Source organism: Lutra lutra, chromosome 3 (assembly GCF_902655055.1).
Source record: "Lutra lutra chromosome 3, mLutLut1.2, whole genome shotgun sequence".
NCBI lineage: Eukaryota > Metazoa > Chordata > Mammalia > Carnivora > Mustelidae > Lutra > Lutra lutra.
This window is the reverse complement of record NC_062280.1, coordinates 148,340,246-148,365,979: the sequence shown is the minus strand read 5'-3', so window position 1 is coordinate 148,365,979 and position 25,734 is coordinate 148,340,246. Positions and strand designations below refer to the sequence as shown.

The 25,734-nt window shown below is 44.9% G+C and overlaps 1 protein-coding gene across 2 annotated transcripts; it reads left to right on the top strand.

The window, feature by feature from the left end:
- The first annotated feature begins 462 nt into the window (after positions 1-462).
- CNMD (chondromodulin) lies at positions 463-25,216 on the top strand. Of its 2 annotated transcripts, none has more exons than XM_047720073.1 (7): positions 463-675; positions 1,114-1,254; positions 6,366-6,506; positions 13,097-13,210; positions 17,135-17,288; positions 21,111-21,277; positions 24,682-25,216. In XM_047720073.1, the coding sequence occupies exons 1-7, from the start codon at positions 523-525 to the stop codon at positions 24,892-24,894; spliced, it is 1,083 nt and encodes a 360-aa protein (XP_047576029.1). In that variant the 5' UTR covers positions 463-522; the 3' UTR covers positions 24,895-25,216. The 2 variants fall into 2 exon arrangements, with proteins under 2 accessions (XP_047576029.1, XP_047576028.1); XM_047720072.1 differs by having other exon boundaries at positions 465-675; positions 24,679-25,216.
- The last annotated feature ends 518 nt before the right edge of the window (positions 25,217-25,734 follow it).

Below are 25,734 nucleotides of genomic sequence, written 5' to 3'. Positions count from 1 at the left end.
TCTCCTTGGCTTTTGATTTGGCTAGCGCTCTACCCTCCTCCTAGACCTTCTAGAGACATGGGTGACCAGGGCCATCTCCCAGCCCTGCTCAGTGCTCTAGTCCCAGGGACCCTCCAGCAGTGCCAAACTCTCCTCTCCACTCTGTCCTGTTCTACCAGCTTCCAACCCACACACAAAGTCAGGAAAAGCACCTCCAGCACCATGTCACAGCAGGGTCCTCTGACATTTAAAGAGATCTTTGGATGGTAGAAAGAGTGCTGGCACTGTCACATTTTTGGGATTGCAGGATTCGGCATCCTCTACCCAACCCTCCCCATCTCCATCCCCACCGTGACACACTAAGGGCGCTGGGGCGGGGTGGGGTGGGAGGTAGGAGACAGGAGAGGGTCCGGAATGCAGGACGAGCTCACACGGCGGCTGGGGCGGGAGAGGGAAGGGAGGAGAGAGGTGAGGCTCTGGAAGGGGTGGGGACCGCTGGGCTGGCCCGGGTGGGACAGGGCACTGTGTGTGCTCGGACTTGAAATGCCCGGGACGTCGGGGCAGCGGAACAGAGCCCAGGGCGCGCGCGGAGGCTGCCAGGGTCTCGCTCCTCCGGCCACAGCCATGACAGAAAACTCCGACAAAGTTCCCATCGCCCTGGTGGGGCCTGACGACGTCGAGTTTTGCAGTCCCCCGGTGAGTAGGGCTCCGGATTCCCGGTCCCACTGCCGGGTCAGTGGACACGCAGGGCCCGGCTTTTGCGCGGGGGTCCGAATCCACTGCCCGGAGTCAGGGATTTGCGCCACCGAATCTGGGAGGCTGGTGCCCAACCCCGCGCGTGTGCAGGGTTCTCGAGACCCCAGACGGCCGTGAAGGGGAGGGTGGGAACGGACGCAGGAGCGGGCGTCCTGTGGCGGGCGGAGCGTGCACAGCCGCGGGGCCCTGGCCCTCCTGGGCAAAAGTTTGCTGATCGCACATCCACGCCTGAGTACAAGGGACCTTCGGGACCGAGCGCGGCGAAAGGGGAGGGGAAGCGCCGGTTCCCACCTCCAGGGGAGGTGCGGGGTGCGGGGGTGCGGGCGGCGCCGACGTGACCGGTCCCCCCTCCCCGACCACCCCGGCCCCGGCCCGCAGGCATACGCCACGGTGACCGTGAAGCCCTCCAGCCCCGCGCGGCTGCTCAAGGTCGGAGCTGTGGTCCTCATTTCGGGGGCGGTGCTGCTGCTCTTCGGGGCCATCGGGGCCTTCTACTTCTGGAAGGGGAGCGACAATCACGTAAGTCCAGAGGCGGCGCGCGGGGTGCGGACCCGAGTCTGGGTGCGCGGGGCGGGGAGGCGCGCGGGGCAGCGGCGTCCTCACTGTCACCCGCATGTCCACCCCTCAGGTGGAGCCAGAGCGCTGGGCCGCGGGGGGCCGCCTGCCGCTGCCCGCGGGCCCCCTCGCCCCTGCCCCCGCTTTTCTCTAGGTCCCCCGGGGCACCTTCTCCCTTCTTCATCCAATTCCACCAGCTGCTTTCCGCTCTCGGCAACTTCGTTGAGAAGCAAGTCAGAGTTTTAAGGGGGAATATTAAAACATAGAGTAGCGGGAGAACGCAGGGGACAGTTGGAGGAAGGCCCTTTCCCGCGGATCTCAGCCTGGCGCTTGCCGCCAGCGGCCCTGAGACTGTCGGTGAGCCCCCTCACCTGTCTGGCCTCGGCCTTGGGGAAGAAATGGAGCTAAATCATCTCCAAGGCCCTTCCCGGCCGAGAAAGGCTACGAATTTAAGAGCCTAGGGCAAAGATGGGCCTGGGGAATAGTCAGACCCAGTAGCAGGGATGAACTTGACCTTTCAAGAGTTTTTGTTTCTTTCACTGCATGTGACCTCTCCATGAATGCTCCCTTCTCTCTTGCCCTGAGGAAAAGAAATGGGCTAACTTCATTAAAGGTGGCAAATCTCTTTAAAAATCAATTCTGGCCTAGTCACGTGTGATTTAATGGTAAATGTTTCACTAACTGCTGTCCTACTTTCTTTGAATGTAACTATTTATTTTAAAGCTCCATTGGCTCTCAAAGCATATACAAAGCGCTTCTAACATGACTGGGCAGAATTCCAGGGTGTTCTCAAAGTACTCTGAATTTTGTTCACCTCTCTAAAGGGGGGGGGAGGCATTTTATCTTGATGACCATTGCCAGGCCTGGTATAAGCTTATTTCCACTAATGGAAAAGAATTCCATCTCCAGGATGCACACAAAGGGCTTTTTCTTAATCACTACCCTCAGAGGATCTGTGACTGCTGTTTGTCACCCCACCCCTCTCTCCCACCATGAAATTCAAAGCATGAACGAATTCCAGTACTTAGAGAAAATGGTGCTGAAAGCAATTCAACCATTTTACACATCACATCTTCTGCAGTCACTGCATAATTTGTATTTTTAACTCAAATGCCTACTGTAGATAATCATGCCATTTAGCACTGAGTCTGTTGAGAGACTATATCAAATTTACGAGCATCGATTTGTAAGATCAGAACTGCACAGTATTTTGTGTATATTTGAAAAGTGCCTTAATGTATTTGTATTTTAAATATAGAAGTTAGGCCAGATTCTCATGTTTGAAAGCAGCAAATCCGAACAGGAGAATGATTTCAAGATCTCCTTCTCCATTAATAGCAGGGTTGAGATTGTCATCCCTTGGGAAATTGTATGGTATTCCACCGTAAATGCTATCTTTTAGATGACAAAGCCTCAGTGCTATAGGTCATTTGGAGGTAAAAATAGCTTTGCTTTTTTGGGAGGAGGGTAGGGATTTTAGACATGCTGTATATTCAAATGAATACTATTTGGCATTTAATTATTCAAGGCAAATACAACTAACTGACAAGCTTCTAAAAAGAGAGACTGAATGATCATCTTAAGTGAGGCTCCGTCTTTTCATCTCATACTTCACCACAAGAGTCTGGTTCAAGAGAGCGGTATTAAATTCCAAGACTACAGAGGAATAGTGAATCACATTTTATTGCCAACAATCAATGTTGTTTCTATTTCCTGTATAGGCAGAAGAATGCAGAAAATCGCCTTTTGTTTTGTTTTGTTTTACTCCCAAAATATTTGGTGCTGCTCTAGATTACTTAAGTCTGAAAAACAAATCACAAAACACGAAATAGGGTCCATTTGGCACCCTCTCTGCGGAGCACACGCTCAGGTGTGCTTTCCTTGAACACAAGTATAAATAGCCCAAACAAAACATAAACCCAAAGAGGTAAGTCTCCATCAGACAAAAGACATCCACCACTAAACGGACTTCCCCACTCTTCAGGAAGAATCCACGCTCTGCTTTTCTATATTAGTGTTTTTTTTTTTTTAAGATTTTATTTATTTGTTTATTTGACAGAGATCACAAGTAAGCAGAGAGGCAGGCAGAGAGAGAGGGGGAAGCAGGCTCCCCGCTGAGCAGAGAGCCTGAAGTGGGGCTCAATCCCAGGACTCCGGGATCACGACCTGAGCCGAAGGCAGAGGCTTTAATTTAACCCACTGAGCCACCCAGGCGCCCCTCTATATTAGTTTATAGAGGAGAACCAGCTGTCATTCCCCTCCTCTCCCTTTCATATGGGCAAATCCCCTCAGGACAGGTTTATGGGAAGTCAGCTGGGGGACTAGGAAGCATGAGAGTGCTCACAATTGGGGGACAAGTGCCTGGGCTCAAATATTGAGGCCATGTCTCATCCACGTGACTGTACATGGAACAAGTATTGAAATATGAGGAAAGTCCCACCAAGAAGAGAGAGCCAGCAACCCTGCTCTGTGGGAGGAGGGAATGAGATCAGTGCTTGAGACCTTTATTCTCAGACTGATGTTTCTAGAGAGTGTCCCAAACATGATGTCATGAATCTTATAGAACCCAGGCTTCATTAGAAACTCATTAGCAAATATTCCTGGCCGCAAAAAGCACTGTATGGAGCAGAATTGGGGCAAATAATAAACTCCCTTGTATTCAGAGAATCTCCTGAGGTGCCAACGGCTCTGTGGGCTCAGCAATGTGACCACTGCCCCACCAGCCCAGCCTCCTGAGCTCAGGGCCCAGGACTTTGGAAAGAGCTTTGGACTGTGGACCCTCCCACCATTCACTTCACCAGGGCACAGGCCTCCCACAGACAGCCCCCCAACCCCTCCACCTCTGAGCACAGTGCGCTCCTTCTGTAGGATCGGCTGAGCTACGTTACAAATGATGCGGGTCCTCTGCCTGGTCAGGGAGCTTCTTTCCAGGCAAAGGGGGTGGGAGTGGGGGAAAGGAAAATTAGGACCACAAACCACTCTTCTAGTATTCTAATTTTGTCTCCTTAAGACCCGCTAAGAACTTGGAAATGGTTCATTTGTGAAATTTTGCATTGTCTTACGAGTAAAAGCTTATGTGCAATGTTTTCTCAAACACACACACACACACACACACACACACACAGCTTCTTATTGTACAAGTGAGGGACGCTTGTTGCAGCAAGAACTCACACACATGTGGTCTGCCATACTCCCTCTGACGGTCATGCTTAGCCTGTGTGCGTGGTGGCTGCTCAGAGAGCCCAGGGACAGAACAGAGCCCACTTTCTAAAGCTTACCTGCAGAAAGCACTGGCTCAGCCAAAGAAAACAGGTTTCCCAAACTGGGCTGATCACGAGGATCCCCTGAGATGCAGAGGCAAACAGACTGGTGGGCTCTGCTCCAAATTCTGGTAAATCAGAACCACTGGAAGTGGTTCTTGTGATCGGGCAAGCGTTGGGGACAGCATACCACAGGCATCCCAGTGCAGGGCAGAAGGAAGGGCACTGGAGAGACGGTCGGCTGAAATTGCGTGCCAGGATTTTCTGTGCTGCGGAATAAAGGCCATTGCCCAGAAGGGGACTGCTTTGCAAAGCCATTTCTACATCTCTGCTGGTAAAATAAAACTGTGCTCTGTGGGTCTTGTGATAATGAGTTTTCTACAAGTAATGATCTGGTAATAACAGATACTTCTTCCAGGTTCTGTCCATGTAGCAGTCTTTCTTCATAATGAGGGAGAAAATCAGACTTGAATTGAATCTCAGCTATTTGCAGTTCTGACCTACTGACCTGACACTAAGTAGCAAGTGTCTCTTATCAGTTCTTGATCCTTCCTCTCTAAAGATTTTATCTTATATGTTACATAAGATATATAGAGATACGCACACATCCATTTGCTTCTAAGTCAGAAAAAGAAAGAGGGAAGGTGAGGGAAGAGAGGGAAGGTAAGACCCACCTATTACCCCACAACACAGAGAAAGTTTAAGCAAGGTAGCCACACACTGAGCAGGAGCAATGTGTGAGTTATTTTGTTAGCGTACTTACACGATGTCTGAACTAAGAGAGCCCTTTGGGTGATCTAATTTAGTGGTAAACTAAAAAATATTTCATGGGATTATTTTTCTTAAGATTTTACTCAGAAATCCAACACATAACACAGATAGCAAGCAGAGCCACTCTAGCTAAACTGTAGGTGGACAGGAGAGAAAGGACGACCGTCACTGTCCCATCTGGTCTGCCACCGTCACCTCTGGGCCATCTCTGTGAAGCCTCCAAGTTCGAAGGACAGAAATGAACACCATCTATATGGCCCAGCTTCTTCATTTTACACCCAAGGCACCTCACAAGACCCAGGGACAAGTGGCGCAGCCCCTCATTTTTCTGATTCGTGGACCGCTGCTCTTCTCTCATGCCAAGTCTCCCTCCCTTCTTCCCCCACACGTCTCCTAACAATATGCCCTACAACACCATATGCCTGTCCCATAGTCATTAAAATGACTAACTCCCACTTTGAGCTGAAACAGATGTGCACATTGACCTTGATCTCCACAAGCGCTGCTCTACATCCGGCATGTCCCAGCCCTGCCTGTACTCCTCACTCTATACCAGAGGATGTTGTGAAAACCTTTCAAATTGAGGTGCCACTGCAGACTTGTTCAGTTAACAGCCCAGTTAACCATTTATCCATCGATGGCTCTCAACTTTGACTGCAAAGTAGAACTGATCTAGGAAAAGAAAGATCTACATCCAAGCCCCATCCCCACAAGGTCTGATTCGACTCGTCCAGGCAGGACACGCTTGAGCGGAAGCTGGAGCGTCTACGCAGATACCGGTAGGGCGCAGCCAAGATCGCAGATCACTTCGCTATTTGAATAAGTATCCAAGACTACTAGAGCTTTCGGTTTTAAGGCATTTTAAAAGAAATCATTGTATTAAGTGATTGGGTGTACAGATGAAGCCCTTATATGTACATGTATTAATGATGATTCGGTATATCTCTAACAGATGTGAAAGCCACCTTCTATACTGCAGGTCTAAAGATAAGCCCTGAATTGCTCTAAAAAGGAAGCATCACTGACTCCTGTGTTCCCTTCCAGATTTACAATGTCCATTATACCATGAGTATCAATGGGAAATTACAAGATGGGTCAATGGAAATAGATACTGGGAACAACCTGGAGACCTTTAAAATGGGAAGTGGAGCTGAAGAAGCAATTGAAGTTAATGATTTCCAGAATGTAAGTATATTTCATGCATTTAGAGAGTTTAACCAGGCAAGCCTGCAAGGCTCTCCTAATCCAGGCAGAAGCAACATCTCTCACACACAACCAAACGGTAACTGTTCTTTATGGCAGTCATGGCGCCACTAATTCACATACATTAGGCAGCATATTCTCTCTGAGGAAGGACCACTCTTTGTCCTTTATATTTTCTAAACGAAAAAACAACACGTTGGCACTGAAAAGAACAGGTACTTGGAACTATATAAAAGTCTTGGCAGAAGGACTCGAAAGAGCTATTTTTTTCCGAGCAGCTTTCTGTAACACAGTGAATAAAATGCTCAGAGCACCCCCAGAATGTTCCGAGGTCTGAAATGGGAGCCTGCAGAGAGGAGGGAAATTGTAATGACCTGGCAATCTCATCAACAACTGGTGGGATCTACTTACGTACTTCTCTCCATTCTTCAGATTTCCCGTTTAATCCAGAAAATTAGCATGGAGAAATTCCCCTACCATAATCCTATGTTTTCTGACCATGGCCAATTACAGATAAAACATTCGAGTCTCCTTTGAAAGGGGCAAACACGTTTGTTTTCATAAGTTCAATTTATAGGCAATTTGAGACATCAAGCTCTGCGACCGTGCTTCAGTGTAGGACCTCAACACAGCGGCCCTCGGGGCCCTCTCTCCTCTTGGCCCACGTAAATATTTTATTCTCTTCATGTTCAAAGATGAGGAAAAGGCATCACTGTTTGTGTTCTCCTGTTAAATCTGTAGATGGAGTAGGTGAGACTTGATAATGAAAAAAGGCACTTGAAAATAATGTCTCTTCTGATAGTTTATTGGCCTACCAACATCTCATCGGCCCGCCTTGCTCCAATTGATGAGAAAAACTAAAGATGCTTTTCATTTGAATGAAAGAACTCCCCTTGCTGATGCCAAAAGGCATTTCACAAGTCCCGTTGAATACCAAACAGATGCTAACCTTGGAGCCCGGGGGATGGGTGATGTTAGGTATTCCTTGCTGTGACAAGGACTGGCTATGTTCAGAGTGGGCTCTGGCTGGGGGTCGGGGGGAGGGGTGGGCTTTGCAGCCCTGGATGTGACCATTTAGTCGGAGCTTTGCGAATGGTTCTGGTCAGTACACAAAGATAATTTCTCTGGACGTATTAAAGGCTTTTACTGCTAGACCCAGGACAAGGTAAAAGCATTTTTTCTTTGTACTGCCCAATGAAAGATGACAAAATGTAGCTCCCCAACACACATCATTCAATCCAGAACAGAACTGAATACCTACGATGTGTCATAAGATCAAGATACACAAAGGGAGCTGCACAGATGAATAAGAAAAGATCTATGTCTCTCAAACGTGCATGAATCAGGAATACACTTTTAAAATATTTTAATCCCAAACCTATATTTCTGTTTTATAATCCTTCGGTTCTAATAATGGTATTGATTGTGTTTTGTTCTCGTAGGCCAACAGGACCACAAATATTTTATAAACTGATCAATTCTCTTTGATAGCTTCCACATTTCTCTAAGTCAGAACTGGTGAGTAGGACATTTTTTTGATGGATGGAACCTGTTAGGGGTTTAAACAAGCCTGGACTTTTGAAAACACATGAATCAGCCACTATGGCACCTGCACTATTACTTTCTCCTATATTTTAAACCATCCATCAGATTCAAGAGGTGTTTATCAAGGCCTACTGTGTGCAAGGGACAGTGCTAAGCACAAGGGATGCTCTGACACTTGGTCCCTCCCTCAAGGACCTTGCAGTCTAGACCAGGAGGCAGACATGCCACGCAGAAGTGACTTCAGGCCCACCTGGGAAATGTGCTATGACAGAGCTGTGAACAGAATGGAACATACCAGTGGTGGGGGGTGAGGGGTTGGGGGACAGCTGTTGGTAACCTGGAGCTGAGGTTTTACAGAGCTGATGACAGCTGCATCAGGTCTTGAAGAATGATGAGGATTTCCACCAGCAAAGAAGTAGGGGCAGGGCTTTCCAGACCCAGAGAGGAGTCCCGAATACAAATGCACAGGTCCACTCTTGAGTTCTAAGGAGCCCAGTGTGGTGGAAGGTGGGGAAGGGGAGCAGAGGGGTAGAGCCAAATTAGGAAAGGCTCCAAATTGTGAACAGTGAACAGTCTCCCCTGCTAAGCTAGGACCCCACCTAGGTTTTAGTAGAGCCAGTGGGGGACAAAGCCCTCGTGAAAGAGAATAGCCCTGAACTAAGGGCGCTAGGTTGTATACTGTGAAAGAAAAAATTATCCAGGCCACTTGTTAAAAAGGAGAAGGCAGGCCATATTCAAAGGAAGCTACTACAGTGGGGTTTTACAGTAGGGGAGAGAGAGATTGTGTTCAACTCTGAATACCATAAGGAAAAGTGAGCGTTTATAGCCAAGGAGTAGGGTAGGGGTATTGGTGGATAGAAATTTACTAAGCTATGGAGTAGTTCTTTACTAAACTGAACCAACAGGATTGTTGCTAAAGGCAAGCCAGGGTGATCAGGTATCAAGAGTGGTCAGATCTAGGCCAAGTCAGCTGGATTCTTGCTCAAACTGGAATAAACTGACCAAGGCAGAGCCCACAGTTGGGGCCCGGTCAAAAAAAGGACTCAGAGGAGATTGACTCAAGGTGAGTCAAGGAGGGTCTTTGTCAGTACCCTCAAGGAATACAAAGAGGGGTTTGTTCAGAGTGTATGAGTTACATTCTAAAACATTTTACCCTCAGAAGCGTAAATGCTGTTGGCTTAAGCCAATCCTTTCTGGCCTAATGACTCATTTATATAATGTAAACCCTGATTTGAAATTAAGATAGAATCAGCTAGTGGGTATATACAAGTGTTCACTCCCCAATTCTTTTAACTTTGTGTATATTTGAACATTTGAATTTAAAAAGCCAGAGGAAAGAAAAAAAAATAGCATAACCTACCTACCAGGTAGGTTAGTGATTTCAAAAATCAATATAACCCTTCATCAAAAAATTCAAAATGAAAATACCATTTGGTGCAATAATTCTAGTACTAGGTATTTACCTAAAGAATATGAAAACATTAATTCAAAAAGATACGTACACCCCTATGTTTATTACAACATTTTTTACAATAGCCAAGATATGGAAGCAACCCAAGTGTCCATCAATAGATGAATAAAGAAGATATGGTATATATATATAAATATATAGTGGAATACTACTCAGCCATGAAAAAGATGAGATATTGCTATTTGCAGCAAGGTAGATGGACCTAGACAGATTGATGCTAAGTGAAAAAGTCAGAGAAAAATAAATACCGTATGATTCCACTTACACATAGAATCTATAAAACAAATGAATAAACAAACAACAACAACAACAAAAAACCCAAAAAGCAGAATCAGACCTATAAATACAAAGAACAAACTGATGGTTGCCAAAGGGGAGAGGGATGAGGGGATAGGCAAACTGGGTGAAGGAGAGAGGGAGATACCGACTTCCAGTTATGGAATGAATACGTCACAGAGGTGAAATGCCCCCCAGAGGGAATATATTGTGCATGTAATAGGTTGTACGGTGACAGATGGCAGCTACACTCATAAGTACAACACCACATGAAGACTTGTTGAATCACTATCTTGCACGCCTGACACTAAGGTAACATTGTCAGCTATACTAAAAAAAAAAAAAAGTTTACAAAAATCAATATGGCCCCAACTATAACATCAAAGAAACATAAGACAAAAGCAATTCATATTATAACTGGGACTTCTGTATGCAAACGCTCAGCCTGATGCACTTAGAAACATCATGACATCATGCACTTGCTCCAAGAGGGGGTATCCCTCGCAGTGCCACAGCCGAAAATACGGACTGACTTAAGTGTGTGTTGGCAAATTAAATACCAGGTTATATTCTCAAACAGTGAACAAACCACAATTTTCTGTCCATTTTCGTGGTAATTGCATTCCTCAGAATGTCCTCGTGCATTGAGACTGTGCCGGAAGTCATGTTGTGTCGATATGTAAAAGCATGTTAGATTCTAGGCACAGTTCCTTCCAACCAGGTTTTCCAGCCAGGCCCCGGGGCGCTCGGTTCTGCAGGACTTCCCTGGGCTCTGTGGGATCCGGCCCCCCTGGACCCTGCCCACGGGAGGCCAGGAGAGCCCTCCATCACCCGGTCTTTGTGACAACCAAAAACTTTCTGTAAGATTTCTAAAGTGCCGTCTTGGGGGAAGGACCCCTTCTTGGAAACTTCTAGTTTAACCCACAGAATTCCATTAGATATTCTAGACAGAAAAAAACGGGCAGCTGAAATGAGATCGCTGACTCTTATTTTTAAAAAATGCTAGAGCATTGGACTCTGCACTCATTATCTTTGCTAGCAAATTTCTTCATTAGCACCAGCTTCTAAGGCCTTGTTTGTTTGCAGAAACAGGGGTTTGCTTGGCTTTCCTGTGCTTTCCCATTCCCTCTGTTTACTCTCTTAATATATCTGGCTGCTTGATATGGATTTGTAGCCAGACAAGTTGGTTAATATGTGTGAATTCCTTCCCGCAGGACCCATCCCTGTGGGGTTTCAGTTCTCTTTGCAGCGTGTAGACTGTCAGAACTAGCTCAATACTAGATTCACATTCAGGGCTGCGAATCTTTCAATAGACTCAACCCTGTCCTTTGGGGATATGGTCATGGCGATATGGTATTTCCTCCCTTGCAACTTACCTTCAGAGAATGTGGGGGTTGCAGGTGGAGGGAACATATCAAATGAAGGCGGCAGTCATCCCCCCCCCCACCCCGCCCCAGCCACCACATTCTGTTTTTCTAACTGTGAACCCTAGATTCACATGCAGAATAAGAGCAGCAGGCCTTCAAGGAGAGAGCAGGGAGCAGTGGTTCTCAAAGGTGTTCCCCGGGGCCACCAGCGGCAGCAGCACTGAAGAGAGGAGCGTGGCCCCCATTCAGACCTACTGCGTCAGAAACTCCGGGGGTGGGACCCAACGTGGTTTTTATTGATCCGGTCTTCCGGGTGAATTTGATGCCAGGGGCAATTTGTGAGCCACTGGTACAGAAGAAACTTGGATTCGAAGGCTGTGCCCTAGCCCGTTCAAGCTGCTGTAACAAACTCCCAGAGCCTGGGGGATTTCTGAACACCAGAAATCGCTCACAGTTCTGGAGGCCAGGCAGTGTGAGATTAAGACACCAGCAGGTGAGCATCTCTTGGGGGCCTGCTTGCTGGTTCGTAGTTGGAACATCTTCTCATTGTGTCCTCACAGGGCAGAAGGCGTGAGAGAGCTCTCCGGGGGCCCTTTCGGGAGGGCATTGATCCCATTCTCGAGGGCGCTGCCTGGAGGACACCATCACCTCCCAACAGCCCTCCCTCCAAATCCATCCCACTGAGGGGAGGTTTCAACATAGGAATCTGGGTGAGGGGACAAAAACATTCCATGTATAGTAGGCTATTTCAGTCATTTAACAACTTTGTTATGCGGAGTACGTTCTTTTCTCCCTGAACAGGTGCTCTGTCACCCTGGCTATACTTTCTAACCATGTGGGGAGCTTGGAAGCTTGGAGCTTGCTGATGGGCACTGGCCCAGGCCAGTTAAGTGGGAATCTCTGTAGAGATTCCCCCAGGCATCCATGGTTTTAAAATCTCTCCTGGTGGTTTTGGTGCAGGGAGTCCCTCCTCCTGGAGAGGGCAAGGATATTGCTACCCCCTCTCTCTGGGTGAGAGGTGATGTTAGGACTCATGTGTCATATATGTGAACAGGTCCCATGAGGCCACAAGGTGGAGCACGAGGGGCTTTAGGAAGAAGGAGACTTTCTTTCTCTGTGCTCCGGCACGTCGCCCCTCAGCCCTAGGGCTGCTGGCCAAGTCCTAAATCTTCTTGACATTCATCTCAACTGAACAGAAGATTAACAAGTTGAGATGTTTGGATTTCTGTGGGTGTCTGTTGTTAGGGCATAAAATATGTAGGCGTTTACCTCTGTTTTTGGCCACTCACTCATTATGAAAGCCACAGGTTCTCCACCAGGGTGGAAGTAAACACCCTTGGGACAGAACGTGCTCTCAGCCTTCGTGCACCTGCCGTAGCATCGGGCCTGAGCTGTGAGCCAAGCCTGGAGTCCTGCGGCTGATGTGGCCCCGGAGGCTGGTCCCTAGCGTGACAAGCAGGAGACACTGCTTGTGTCTCACAGGGGACAGAACAAAGCATCCAAGTCCTCCGGTAAGGTCTGGGAACAAAGGTCAGCTCCTGTGGTGTAGGGAGCTTTACTATTTCCCTGCCTCTGTGACTTAGCAAAATCTGAATTCCTGGAATTAATGAATTGGGTGCACATCTTTGGACAACCTTTGTGGGATCACCAAAAAGAAAAAGATCAGATACTAATGTCAAGAGGCTTATAACTGAGTTGGGACAGAACCTTGACAAGGAGTGGCATGGAGTTCTAAGCGCCAGATGCGGGGGAAGGAAGGCTTGTGGAAGGCAGAGGAGGAGGAGCCCACCACACCTGGGAGTCCGTTCTGTTCATCCCTATACCCAGTGCCTGGAACAGGGCCTATCTCGCGGTTAAATACATTGAATGAACGAATGAATGCATAGCGGGATGGATGAACTTTTCTCTCCTAGGGCATCACTGGAATCCGTTTCGCTGGAGGAGAAAAGTGCTACATCAAAGCACAGGTGAAGGCTCGCATTCCTGAGGTGGGCACCGTGACCAAACAGAGCATCGCTTCTGAGCTGGTGGGTACCGGTGTCATGCTTTGATAGACAAAGGGGCTTGGTCTTTACATGGTCCCTTGTTTGCCTAATGCTGGGGAGGGAACTGATTAGTGATGAAAACAATGTAAAGGACTTCTCATGACAGAATCTTCATTAAAGGGGCCTTGGGAGCTTTCTAGCCTCAGTTCCACTCAGTGTGGGAATTCCTCCTGGAAATCTCCAGCAGCGGATCACCACACCTGTGCTGGAAAACAGTGACGCGGCTCCCTTCCCTCAGCGCCCGGCAACTTTGGGGGTGGGGGTGGGGGGTGATTAAACCATTGCGCCTATTCTGAGCCGAGCTGGTTCCCCCTACAGTTTCTTCTCCTTGACTTGAGTTCAGCCCAATGAAGCTCCTTAACATTTATTAATTCCTTTCCTATGTGTCAGACTCGTGAGATTTTTTAAGCACAATTCTTCCATTTATTATTAACAACTTGCCTTTGAGCTTGATTTTATAAAAATTTAAGAATTGCACAGAATTCTAAAGACACATCTACTACCTTACATTTATTCCATGCTGTAGGGCTTTCAACGTGGCCACATGCGTCATCGTCCTCTATTTAAGTTGTGGCAGGGTATGGTGGGGAGAAAATCGAAAAATATGGGTTCAAATCCCAGCTCTGACACTATGGATGTGGCTTCAATTCTTTGAACCTCAGTTTTGTCACCTACAAACTAAGGGTCTGCCTCCTGTCCCCAGGGCCTTAGAACCTACTGGATAATGACTACACAGCTGCTGCTATAAATTACTAATTCCATTATGATCAGCTTTGGTCCTCCCTGTATCCCTGAGAGGGAGGTAAAGCCAGCATCAGCTCCCTTAAGGCAAAGGAAGAAAAATAAGAGTAAGCAGAGGTGCCTGGAAACTGCCTAATTGTTTGCTGTCATAGGAGCAGCAGCAGGTGTCTCAAAACAAAACAAAAGCTACAACAAACCGTGAGTTTTTAAAGCTGGCCGTAAAAGTACATACTATAAAAATGACACCCAGACCTCCTTTGTTCTGAGCCTTGAGCTTCTCTTATCACATTACCATTTTGTTAACAGTCCTAGCACTCCGTTTCTGTAACACAGAATCCTTTACATGTTCTCTGTAAATGGCCATAGAAGCAGTTCTCCTCTCCTGGCTTCCGAAAGGACCAGCTCTCCAGCCACAGCTGACAGAGATCTAATCCTAAATTTGCAGTACATTTCCGGGGCTTTTTAAAAACAAGTAGTTTTGTTTTGTTTTAAATTTTTTATTTTTTAAGGATTTATTTCTTTGAGAGAAAGGAAGAGCACAAGCAGGGGAGGGGCAGAGAGAGAGGGTAGAAGCAGGCTCTGAGCTGAGGAGGGAGCCCTATGTGCGGCTCAATCCCAGGACGCAGGGATCATGACCTGAGCTGAAGGCAGACGCTCAACCGACCGAGCCACCCGGGTGCCCCGTTTTTTCTGATTTTTTAAAAACAATACTTGGTCATTACAGAAAATTTGGGAAATACATAAAAGAATAGAGAAGAAAATCACCCACAATTGCTTAATCCACAGATGTTCATGTTAATACTAATGATAATGTTTTGGTGAATTATTTTCATGTGTGTGTGGGTGTGTGGGATACTCTTCATGATTAAAGTTATATTGCTCTGCATTCTTACTATCTTTAGTTCTAAAATGTAGATTACAATGGATATATCATATGTCATCAGATGGTTATAATTTAAGTCTTTTGTTCTTGAATACTTCAGCCATCTTGTTTTTCACTATTTCAAATAGCAATTCAAAATTATTATTTGAATATAGAAATAACTCACGGTGATGAACAGTTTAGCATTTTCAAGCTTTGTCCTCATCTGATTCTTTTCTTTAGACCATAGAGGCGAATTATTTTTCCTGTGTTGTTTCTATTGTGCTTGGTGGGTCCTCTGGTGGACAAAGCCAGATTCAGGCAACATGTTTGTGTGAATTGGGAATGTGTCCAGCTGTCAGTAGCAGAAAACTACACTCAGAGTGACTGAAACACAAAAGGACTTGTTTTTCTTCATAGTAGGCAATGTTAGGAGGGGGCCAGCATTGCTGATGTTTTTGGGCTTTCCTTCCCAGCTCCAACCATCAACCACGCATCAAGGAAGGAAGTCAGGAAGAGGTTGAGCAGTGCCAACCGTGACTTCCCTTTCATCAGGAACAGAAGGCTTCTCAGCCCCCCAGCATACTTCAGTGTGAACTGCAGGGTTTAGAACTGGTCACATGGGCAGCCCTAGCCGCTGGAGGATCTGAGCAAGGGAGCAGACAGCGTCTCCCCTGGGGGCGGGGACACGGCTGCCTCACACAAAAGCAGGGCTGTGTGGCAGGGGCAGGGAGAGGTGAGGCGGGGTGGGCAGCTGGGACTACGTGCTGCAAGCTGATTGCACATCACCAGCTTGTAAGATGCCTAGGTCCTAGGTCTGAGCACCCCACGCTTTCCCCGCACGCTTTAGCTTATGATGGGGTATTTATGCACCGCTTGGTCTTATACATTTTTCATCAGTTTTGTATAACTTTAAAATGCTGCTATACCCAAAGAGCATTCATTTCCTGGATGGAGCCATTTAATTTAAGGTGAATAAGTAGATTACCTGAGTGTTAGCCTCCTCCAATAACTTTAAGTTGTTTTAATGCAGCCATAAGCCTGGGGGAGAAAATAAAAATGAAGTGCTGCTTTTAGCTAAAAATAGGGAGAAAACATTTTAATTTCTCCAACCTATTGCAAACTAATAAATACATGAAAGGAACAACCTGGCAAAATAAATTTGTCTTCTGGGTTATCAGACGGTTCTCAGCATCTCGCGGTAGAAGAAAATCCAGGGTTTAGCTTTGAAATCTCAGTGGTGTGGTTGACGTGAGGGACACCTGAAATGTGTTTTGTTATAGCTGGGAAATGTAGAAATGGTTTATGTTAAATAATACTTTGAACTGAAGACATTAAAGAAGCAATCACTTGCTTTTTTCCATTGTTGTTCAGAAGCTGCAGAACAAAACCCCAAAGGATTTTCACTTCAAATGAAGGGCTCCTCTATCCTTTATAGGATTTCAGAGTCCATTCAATTGCTTTTCCTCAAAAAATCTTTGATCAAAAACATCAGATTAACCTAAGTCTCAAAGTTGGTATCAAGTAATTTTCACTTCCACTCAGGACACTCAGTATTCACACATTTCAGTTATCCAAAGGCGGGGGGACAAGCGGGGCAAAGACAATATTGTGCAGAGAGTTACAAAGACAAGACACACACACCACCACACCGCACCCCCCTACACACCACATACATACCACATATATATACCTCACAACCCCACACATACCCCCTACAGCCACCCTACCCACCCTACATATCCCCCATATACACCACACATCCCAAATCCCCACTCACCACACACATACCACATACACACCCCACCACCCCACACATACCCCCTACACATACACACCCCCACACCCATCCCACGCACCCTACATGCCCTCCCATATACACCACACACACACCCCACACCACATACCCCAAATCTCCACACACCACACACACACATCCCCACACCATACACACACCACATACACACCCCACAACCCCACACCCTCTACACATACATACCCCCAAACCCACCACACAATCCTACATATCCCCCCCATACACAAATGCCCACACATACTACAGACCACACACACACACACACACACACACACACACACACACCCAACCCCACACATACCCCCTACAAGTACACCCCCACACCCTACATACCCCATACATACACAACTCCCCGCCATCCCACACACACATGCAGTTCTCATTAAGTTTTTATTAGGTGAAATAATTTACCAGCACGTGACTCTAAATACAGAGCATGCTTCATTGTCCTCTTTGCTCAATGCATTTCATTTTTACCTACTTGCAGGAAGGCAAGATCATGCCAGTTAAATATGAAGAAAATTCTCTTATCTGGGTGGCTGTAGACCAGCCTGTAAAGGACAACAGCTTCTTGAGTTCTAAGGTCTTAGAACTCTGTGGCGACCTTCCTATTTTCTGGCTTAAGCCAACATATCCAAAAGGTAACATTTTAAATTCTCTTAATGCTGCTGGCAATTTCCCTGTTTGAGTGAGTTTCCTGTGAGCCTTCCACAGGCCTGAGCCTGTAACAAGGAAGATACATCAGGATGCGTGCCACGGTGTCTCAGTAATTGGCAAGAAAGATCAAAGAGAAGGAAGGTGACAGCCATGAATGTTTTAGGGAAGGGACTGAGCAGCAGGGTTAACAGGAAGTGGATCACGGAGACAGAATACCACTGCATTATCTGCCATTTTTATTTATGATACTTCCCTCCTTTTTCTGCTCTGCCCCTTAATCTAAGTTGTTTGCGCTTTCCAATTTTACATTTTTTTATTCCCATGGCAGAGAATCAAGGGACTAAGAAGCCGTCATACTGCCGAATCTTTATTATGTTCAAACCTAGAATTATGGGACAGCCAAAAGCTACTGTGGGTATAGTCTGAGATTCTTCAAGTTCAAGGCTCGAGCATCGGCTTCCAAGTCCCTTGAAAAGTAATGAAGGGCCCCTGGGGTTCAGAGCTAGCTTGGAACACACCTTCGAGCTCTCTGTGGGTGGTGAAGGCCAGGTGAGAGCCCTAAGGGCCAACTCTGCCGTGAATTTCTCTGTACCCAGGGGTCCTTTCACTCTTCACCACCAGTCGCCCCACTGCCCGAAACCCACCCCAAAGGCCTACTTTGGAGCTGTGGCTCAAGAGTAGAAGAAAGGCCTTTCTCCCGGCACAGCTGAAATATACTCTGTCTTCTGAAATATTTTATGGGATACAGAAGAGAGCAGCATGATAATAAAATACAGGCCCTAAAACCATCAAGCTTAGAAGGGACAAGGGGCAGTGATTATTGAAAGGGAACAGTTACAGTTTCACAAGGTGAAAGAACTTATGGAGATAGACGGTTGCACAGCAATGTGAACGCACGTAGCGCCCCTCAACTGTACAATTAAAAATGGTTAAAATCGTAAATTTTATATTTTACCCCAATTAAAAAAAACGAAAAGCAAAAAACATACAAACAAACAAAAAACAAACAAAAAAACCCTCACTAGGCTTAGAGAGTCCAGGCTTCTGATTCTGTCACCCCTAATGTATTCCTACAGGTCACAAGTCTCATTATGTCCCAAAGCTTGGATAAGATGGTTACTTTCTGGTCCAGGCAAAGCCAACAGGATCCAATTTGTAAGCCACTAGCCGTGGCTTCCTGGAAGAGTGAGTGGAGAAGGATCCTGAGGCCACATGCAGGCTCAGTCAGGAGTGGCATGAGCAGTGGCTGTCAGCACTGGAGGGACTGGACAGGGCTGCCAAACCGAGTCACTTTTGCCGTCCCTGCTCTCGCTCCAGTGGGCGCTTGCAACTCACAAGACTGTGGTCTCTTGCCAAGGGCTGGCTTTTGATTCCTCACCTGCCCCCACATGCAACACGCCTTCTTGCTTTCCACCTCCCAGGAACTACCCCAATACCTATCCCTTGTCCAGTCAAGGACAAAAGCCTCTGAGTCTACTACTATGCAGAGCTCTAATCGCTTTCTCTTTGAGGACAAGCCTCTTACCCAGGAGCTCATTCGTTTACCGCACACACACTTTTCCGAAGGCTTTACTCTGTGCCATTTACTGGCTCGAGGTAGCTGGGATGCATTGGTGCAGAACAGACGAGAATCCCTGCCCTCAGGGAGTTCATGCTGTAGCAAGGGGAGACAGTAAACAAACACGAAGTTAGAATAAGAAAATCATATGGCAGCCTATGCAGTGCTATGGAAAAATAACAGAGCAGGGTACTGGCGGGCGGGGATCTGACTAGAGTTAGTGTCACTGATGGGATGAGAACCTTCACCCTTCGGCAAAGCAAGCTCTGTACTTCCGAGATGTAGCTTGGCCCCCCACCGCCCAAAGCATTCAGTCCTCACAACACCCACCCCAGAACTACATGTTAGGTCCAACACCAGAAAAGTGGAAACCACCTAAATGGAAAGGGGTAAATAACTGTTGGGGATCGCTAGAGGGCGGAATATTACACACATTAAAGATGGAGGTTATTTTTTTCCCAGTCTTTCATAAATGCAGTCACATTTAACAATAAAATCAAGGAAATGAAACCCGCTCTGAGGATGCCTGGTCCCTAACACCTAATTCTAATAAAAGCTCCCCAACTCCAAGGTCCAGCAACCCCTGCCTTGGATCCTTAAGCAGGCAGGTCATCAGCGTCACACGGCTGTGTTTTCAGAGACAGTACACGGTCAGGGGGAAGGCTGAGCACTGGCGGCTGCTGAGCTCTGGCTGGGGGCCAGCTGCCAGCCACTGTGCTACAGCTCAAGGCTTTATCCTCAGTCATTCTTTATCTACAACTATCCAGGTAATTACAAATATCCCCATTTTATAGATGAAGAAACCAAGGTTCACGGAGTTTTAGTAACCTGCCTGAAGTCATTCAGTTAGTTAAAAGTAGCGTTGAGATTTGAATCCAGGGTTCCGTGATGCTTCTCCAACCATGAACTCAGAAACCTAGAAGCTATCTGTGGAAGCTCACGTGGCCGTAAAGCCCATCTAAGTTCTCAGAAATAACACAGCATTATGTAGTTATCATCACCTAACATTTGAGTAATTTTATGCCAAATGCTATGCTAAAACCCTTAGACACAGCTCTACTCTCTATCACTACTCTGTGAACTGGATACATTACCTCCATTCTACAGATGAAGAAAGACTCAGACACCAAGGCCAAAGCTGTGTGCGACTTCCCACAAGTTATTCGGCAGCCATGGGTCATGCCACAGGCCCCCTGTGGTGGTGTGAGGAACTAGAGCACTGGGCTGGGAGCCAGAGAAGTTCACGTTTGGCTCCTGTTTCTGTCACCCATTCTGTGATCTTGGCCAAGTGTCTTGGTCTTTCTGAGCCTCGATGCCCCCATGTATAAAAGTATCTGCTTTTTCTATCCTCCTACAGGATTTTAAAAAAAAAATCAGCCAAGATAACAAATCTCCTGAAAACTATAAAGCTTCATACACATACGGTCAATCTACTAAGAATGTACAGGTCTGGGGTGCCTCATTGGCTCAGCTGGTAAAACATGTGACTCTTGATCTCAGGGTTGTGAGTTCAAGCCCCATGTTGGGTGTGGAGCCTACTAAAAAACAACAACGAAAGAGAATGCTCAGGACTGCAAGTAACAGAATACCTGATCATTGGTGGTTTCAGTAAATACAGGGTTTAGTCAGAAGTCTGGAGGTCGGTTTCTGACATTAGCAGCTACTCAGGGATATCACCAAGGCTCTTTCCTAGCTTACCGTTTGCTACCCACAACATACTGGTTTATCATCCTTGCGCCTATCCCTTCTGGTCACAGATTGGCTCTCATAACCCAGATATATCTATGTTCAAGAAGACAAGACAGAGAAAGCTGTTTCAGTCCTCTTTTATCAAGAAATCAAAAGCTTTCTCAGAAACTGCACCAACATATTCTGCTTACATCTCACTGGCCAGAAATGTTCCAACTGGTCTCTCTTAATTGGAAGGGAGGCTGCGGAAACAAGTGGTATTTTACTTCCTCAGTCCCTATAGTAGAAGCACATAAGGAAACAGAGAATTGAGAATGGATTTTTGTCAGCTCACAGTATCTCCCTCAGTTAGGACTATAAAAGCAAATCTTGGTTATCTGTATCTTTAAGTATTAACCTAAGACTCTAAAACTATTAAAAAATTCCTCAAAACAAATTTCAATAATAAGAATGTGTTTTGATACCCCTTTATGCTTTTACCTTGATAAACATATTTCCTCAGTTATCCAAATAAATGAATTAACTTACAGCAAAAAACCTTTTTTTTTTTTTTTTAAAGAAATCCAGAGAGAAAGAAGAGAATTGGTAAGAAAAATTGTTACAACTACTACAAGAAGACCACACAGTGGACCACAGGGCAACCCAGGCCCTGGAGGACCAAGTAACGGAACCAGACCTAGTGTTCAAGAGGATTCAGAACCCTTTAACCCAGACAACCCTTACCATGTACGTATTGCTGTTTTCATGATCGCTTAGATATATCCCTTGAACAGAACATTGAAGTGGTGGTTATTTCTACTTGAGGTTTCAAATGAGCACTTAATAATTATCTTGGATTTTTATTCAATGACTTAAAAAAATACATATGAATTTGTCACAAAGTTTATAAAATGAGGGTAAGACACTTAAGCATGGTCTCTCTAGTGTGAAATCCAGTTTTGTTGTAACCCTTATTCAAAGTTTTTTCTGTGCTCTCCCCTTTATTGAGTCATAGGCAAATATGTGAAGACAAATTCGTATCAGGAATTTGATTATTCAAAAAATATTTCCAAGAATGTGCCCTGGGGACAGTACATGGAATGAAAGTATTCTCTCCCCGCCCCCCATTTATATCCACTTTATTCATCCATTCAGCAGACATTTGCTGAGAACCTGCTCTTTCCCAGGCCCTGTGCATGCAGAGAGGAGTTAGCTTCTGCCCTCAAGGGCTCTCAGTCCAGGTGGGGGACAGACTCCTACACACAGATAAAACACTTCAGACTGAAACACTGGGCACTGCTATTTATAAGGATGGCACTAACGTGCTAAAGACTTCTCAAATCTTCAAAAAAATTTATTTACCGTAAGTGAAGGGAGCAAAAGAATAGCAAATTTTTGTAACTAGTATTTTAAATGAAAAAAAAAAAAATAATACATGCATTTTTTTAAAAAGTTTATAAAAGGGTAAAAAATGTGTTACCCTCCCATCTCAGACACCTTTCCCACAGCCCAGTTTTCTTTGCACAAGAGTGTACCGCACTAACACATTTTTAACACCATAGAGCATATAAACTTCTATACCTTGCTTTCTTTCCAGTCACAGTATTTTGGAGATTGCTCTGTCTCCTACATACATACACCTCATTCATTTTAATGGCCACATCATCATATTCCATTGTGTGGATAGATGTACAGAAATTTAACTAGTCTTACTTTGGTGGACATGTAAATTATCACCCTATCTTTTGCTCTTAGAAAATACCGTTAATAGTACACAACATTGTATATGCCCCACCCGGTCACGGGAAGGAGTAAATGAGGTAATGCAGGTAAAGCTCTTAGACAGTGCCTGGCACACAGTAGGCATCACCTTGCTAGTTTAACTATTAGTCTTCTTATATATATATATCTTGTACATGTGTGGGAATTTTTTTTTTTAGCATAAATACAGATATATGGGTCTACTAGGTCAAAGGAGATGGTAATTTTACATTATTTAATGGAGGACGCCAAATTGTCTCCCAAGGAATTACACCAGCTTCATGTCTTCAGTTGTAATGAACGGGGCTCATTTATTATCAAACTTCAAAAAAAAAAAAAAAAAATCCTTACCAGTCTCTCAGATGTAAAATTGTATCTTCTCATTGTTTCATCTTGCCAGTCTTTAATTATGTGTAAGGTTGAGCATCTTTTCTTAGGCCAATTCATCTATTTTTTTTTCCTGTGTAGCCTCTTCAGTTTTATAGTGTTTCACATGTTGCAAATTTATTTTCTAGTTTTAGACTAACATATTTTAGAAAGATTTAGAAACAAAAGTATTTTTTAAATGACCCAAGCTTATTGGAAAATTCAGGACCACCACAGTGCTTCATTCCCTAAAGCTCAAATAGTAAAAAGAGAGAAATACATCTGAATAGGCAAACAGAAAATTTAATATAATTTAATCTCCAGGTAGCTGAGCTAGGTAAATCTGGCTCAAGGGAGAGGGCATCAGCCCCTTCACAGGGGCAGGATGTGACTTTGCCTGTCTTGCTTCCAGACTTGAGTGATCCATTTTCCTTGAAAGACTCCCAATTCTTTATCAGTTTTTCCTTTATTTCGTGCTCAGCTTTAAGAAGAAACATCTCCCTAGGAGCTCAGTCCTTCACAGGTTCCTTTCAGGAGGTATCCTGGGGCAACCACCTGAGATTTCCTCCCAGCTCTCAAATCCTAACAAACCTTTGCTGAACCCAACCTCAACCAACAGGCTTTTGACTTCCCCCCACCCTGGAAAAATCAGCTATAATCAATTAATGAGGTGGTTTTCTTTTTGCTGTCTCAGATGAACCTAGTTCGACAGATAAGGAGGGAGAAAATGGAAAGAGTCTGAAGAATAAAGAAAAAAATGGAAATATTTTGATGATTAAATTTGAACATAAGTTCTATCAGATGGTGTTAAGGAATTGTCAATTTTGTTAGGTATGATAATGGCATTGTAGTTATGTAGGCAAATATTGTTTTAGAGGCACACCCTAATGTAGGTATGTGTGAAATGTCACAATACCTTCAATTCTCTTTAAAGTCACTTCGAAATTTAAAATACTTCAGAAAAGATCAAGCAAATTTGACAAAAGGTTAGTGGAACTGTCAAAACTAGATGTTCAGTTCACAGTTTTTCCCCCCTTTCCAGTATGTTTGATATTCCCAAAAATAAAAAGCAGCCCCCACCCCACAAACCACCAAAAGGTTAAGACTTGTTGGTATACCAGAAAAGGTGATAGCATTCCAAGGTTCACTTTGCTCAAGCCTAATCTATATTTGGTGCTGCATCTCCCCAGGTTCGAGTCCCTCAAGGAGAGATTTCAAGAGAATTAAGAATACACATTAAGGGCTTCTTGGCAATGTAACTCAGTAACAGAGAATTCAGAATCTAAACCCCTAGGAACCTATGAAAAGGAAAACCAGATACACAGATTTGGCAGAGGTCAGCTTCCTTCCAGTTGTGATATCTCCAGCAGTGAAAATGGGGATTGTGTAGGTGATTTTTACTGCATCCATAATTTTATTTAGGTAATAATAATGGCACATAGAAACTAGAAAATAATGTTTAAGATCTTGAATTTTTAGACATTATATGGTGCCTTTTCCTGAGTGTTAAAGAACCCTTAAGGTTGAAATGAAGGCAGAAATCTAAATGGAGCCAGCATTCTCAGCCAGTGCAATTGTCACAGCAATCTATTAGCCTAGATCAATGAATTTCAAAAGGTGCTCCGAGACCTGGAAGCCATCAGTACAAAACGGCATCAGTGTTCCACTAACTTAAAGTCAGTAGTTACAGAAATGCTACTTTTCAATGTCTCCTTTTTGTTTGGCTAACATAAAACAAGCTGAGTCACTACTGAGTGGGAATCATAGCTCATTAAAGGCATGGAGAAACTTTGTAATATTAAAAACAAAAAACAACCTTCCTTCCAGTGACAGATGGAGGTTCCTTGATATTTTAGAAGGAATTTTGAATTATAAGGGTCTAATAAGATTGAAAACCTCTTACAGAATGTTATGCTGATTTCTTATACCAATGAAACATTCAGGATCTTATTTTAGAATAATGTGCATGCTACAAAATTTTTATTATGAAGGAAATAAAATAATTGCCTTTTATTTCACAGCAGCAGGAGGGGGAAGGCATGACATTTGACCCTAGACTGGATCATGAAGGAATCTGCTGTATAGAATGTAGACGGAGCTACACTCATTGCCAGAAGATCTGTGAGCCCCTGGGGGGCTACTACCCATGGCCTTATAATTATCAAGGTTGCCGTTCAGCCTGCAGAGTTGTCATGCCATGTAGCTGGTGGGTGGCCCGCATCTTGGGCATAGTGTGAAATCACTTCATGTACCTGGGGCTTGTATCATAAAAACTCAAGAGACAACCAGAGTATGAGGCATCTTGATGCTAAAGGGACCACAAAGTATTTGATACTCAATTTGAGCAATGTTACTCAAGATACCTTTCCCAGAAGCTCTCAAATTGTTTTACAGAACTTTATCCAGAATGTGCAAATGTACTGAAAGGGTAGTTTAAAATGTCATAACAATTTTTTTATTACTTGCTATTTTTTATCTGCTTTGCTTTGCGAATAGGCCTACTTAATAAGACTAACTTCCCAAGCTACTTTGAAATAAACATGAAAAATCACTTACAACGTCAAAGATCTCAGTTGTACACTTGAGTTCTTTTTATTTATTTATTTTTTTTAGATTTTTATTTATTTATTTGAGAGAGAGACAGTGAGAGAGAGCATGAGCGAGGAGAAGGTCAGAGGGAGAAGCAGACTCCCCATGGAGCTGGGAGCCCGATGTGGGACTCGATCCCAGGACTCCAGGATCATGACCTGAGCCGAAGGCAGTCGTCCAACCAACTGAGCCACCCAGGCGTCCCGAGTTCTTTTTAATCAAGTCATTGAAGTAATTGTTTTTGGTTGCTATTTATACAGAATTCCTCCATTGTTAGTAACCTTTATTGTTCTTCCCAGTCTTGCAAATGTGCTCCAAAGTTCCCACATAAAAATACCAACAAAAGAGTAAAACCGGACATACAATGGAATCTACCTGAAAGCAAGCAGTATCGACTTCAAGGTGGAGCTCACAGGAAATCTGTAATTTTTAGTTTGTGCAGGCCTGTGATTAACAGGGGGCTGCCCTATGTCAGGAGTCACCCCATG

Bases quoted from the DNA above. Each gene is read 5' to 3' on its own strand.
- CNMD (XM_047720072.1), top strand. From the start codon at position 523: ATGCCCGGGACGTCGGGGCAGCGGAACAGAGCCCAGGGCGCGCGCGGA. The intron at 1,255-6,365 runs GTAAGTCCAGAG...GTTCCCTTCCAG, and splicing joins GGAAGGGGAGCGACAATCAC to ATTTACAATGTCCATTATAC. The intron at 17,289-21,110 runs GTAACATTTTAA...TTTTTTTTAAAG, and splicing joins TAAGCCAACATATCCAAAAG to AAATCCAGAGAGAAAGAAGA.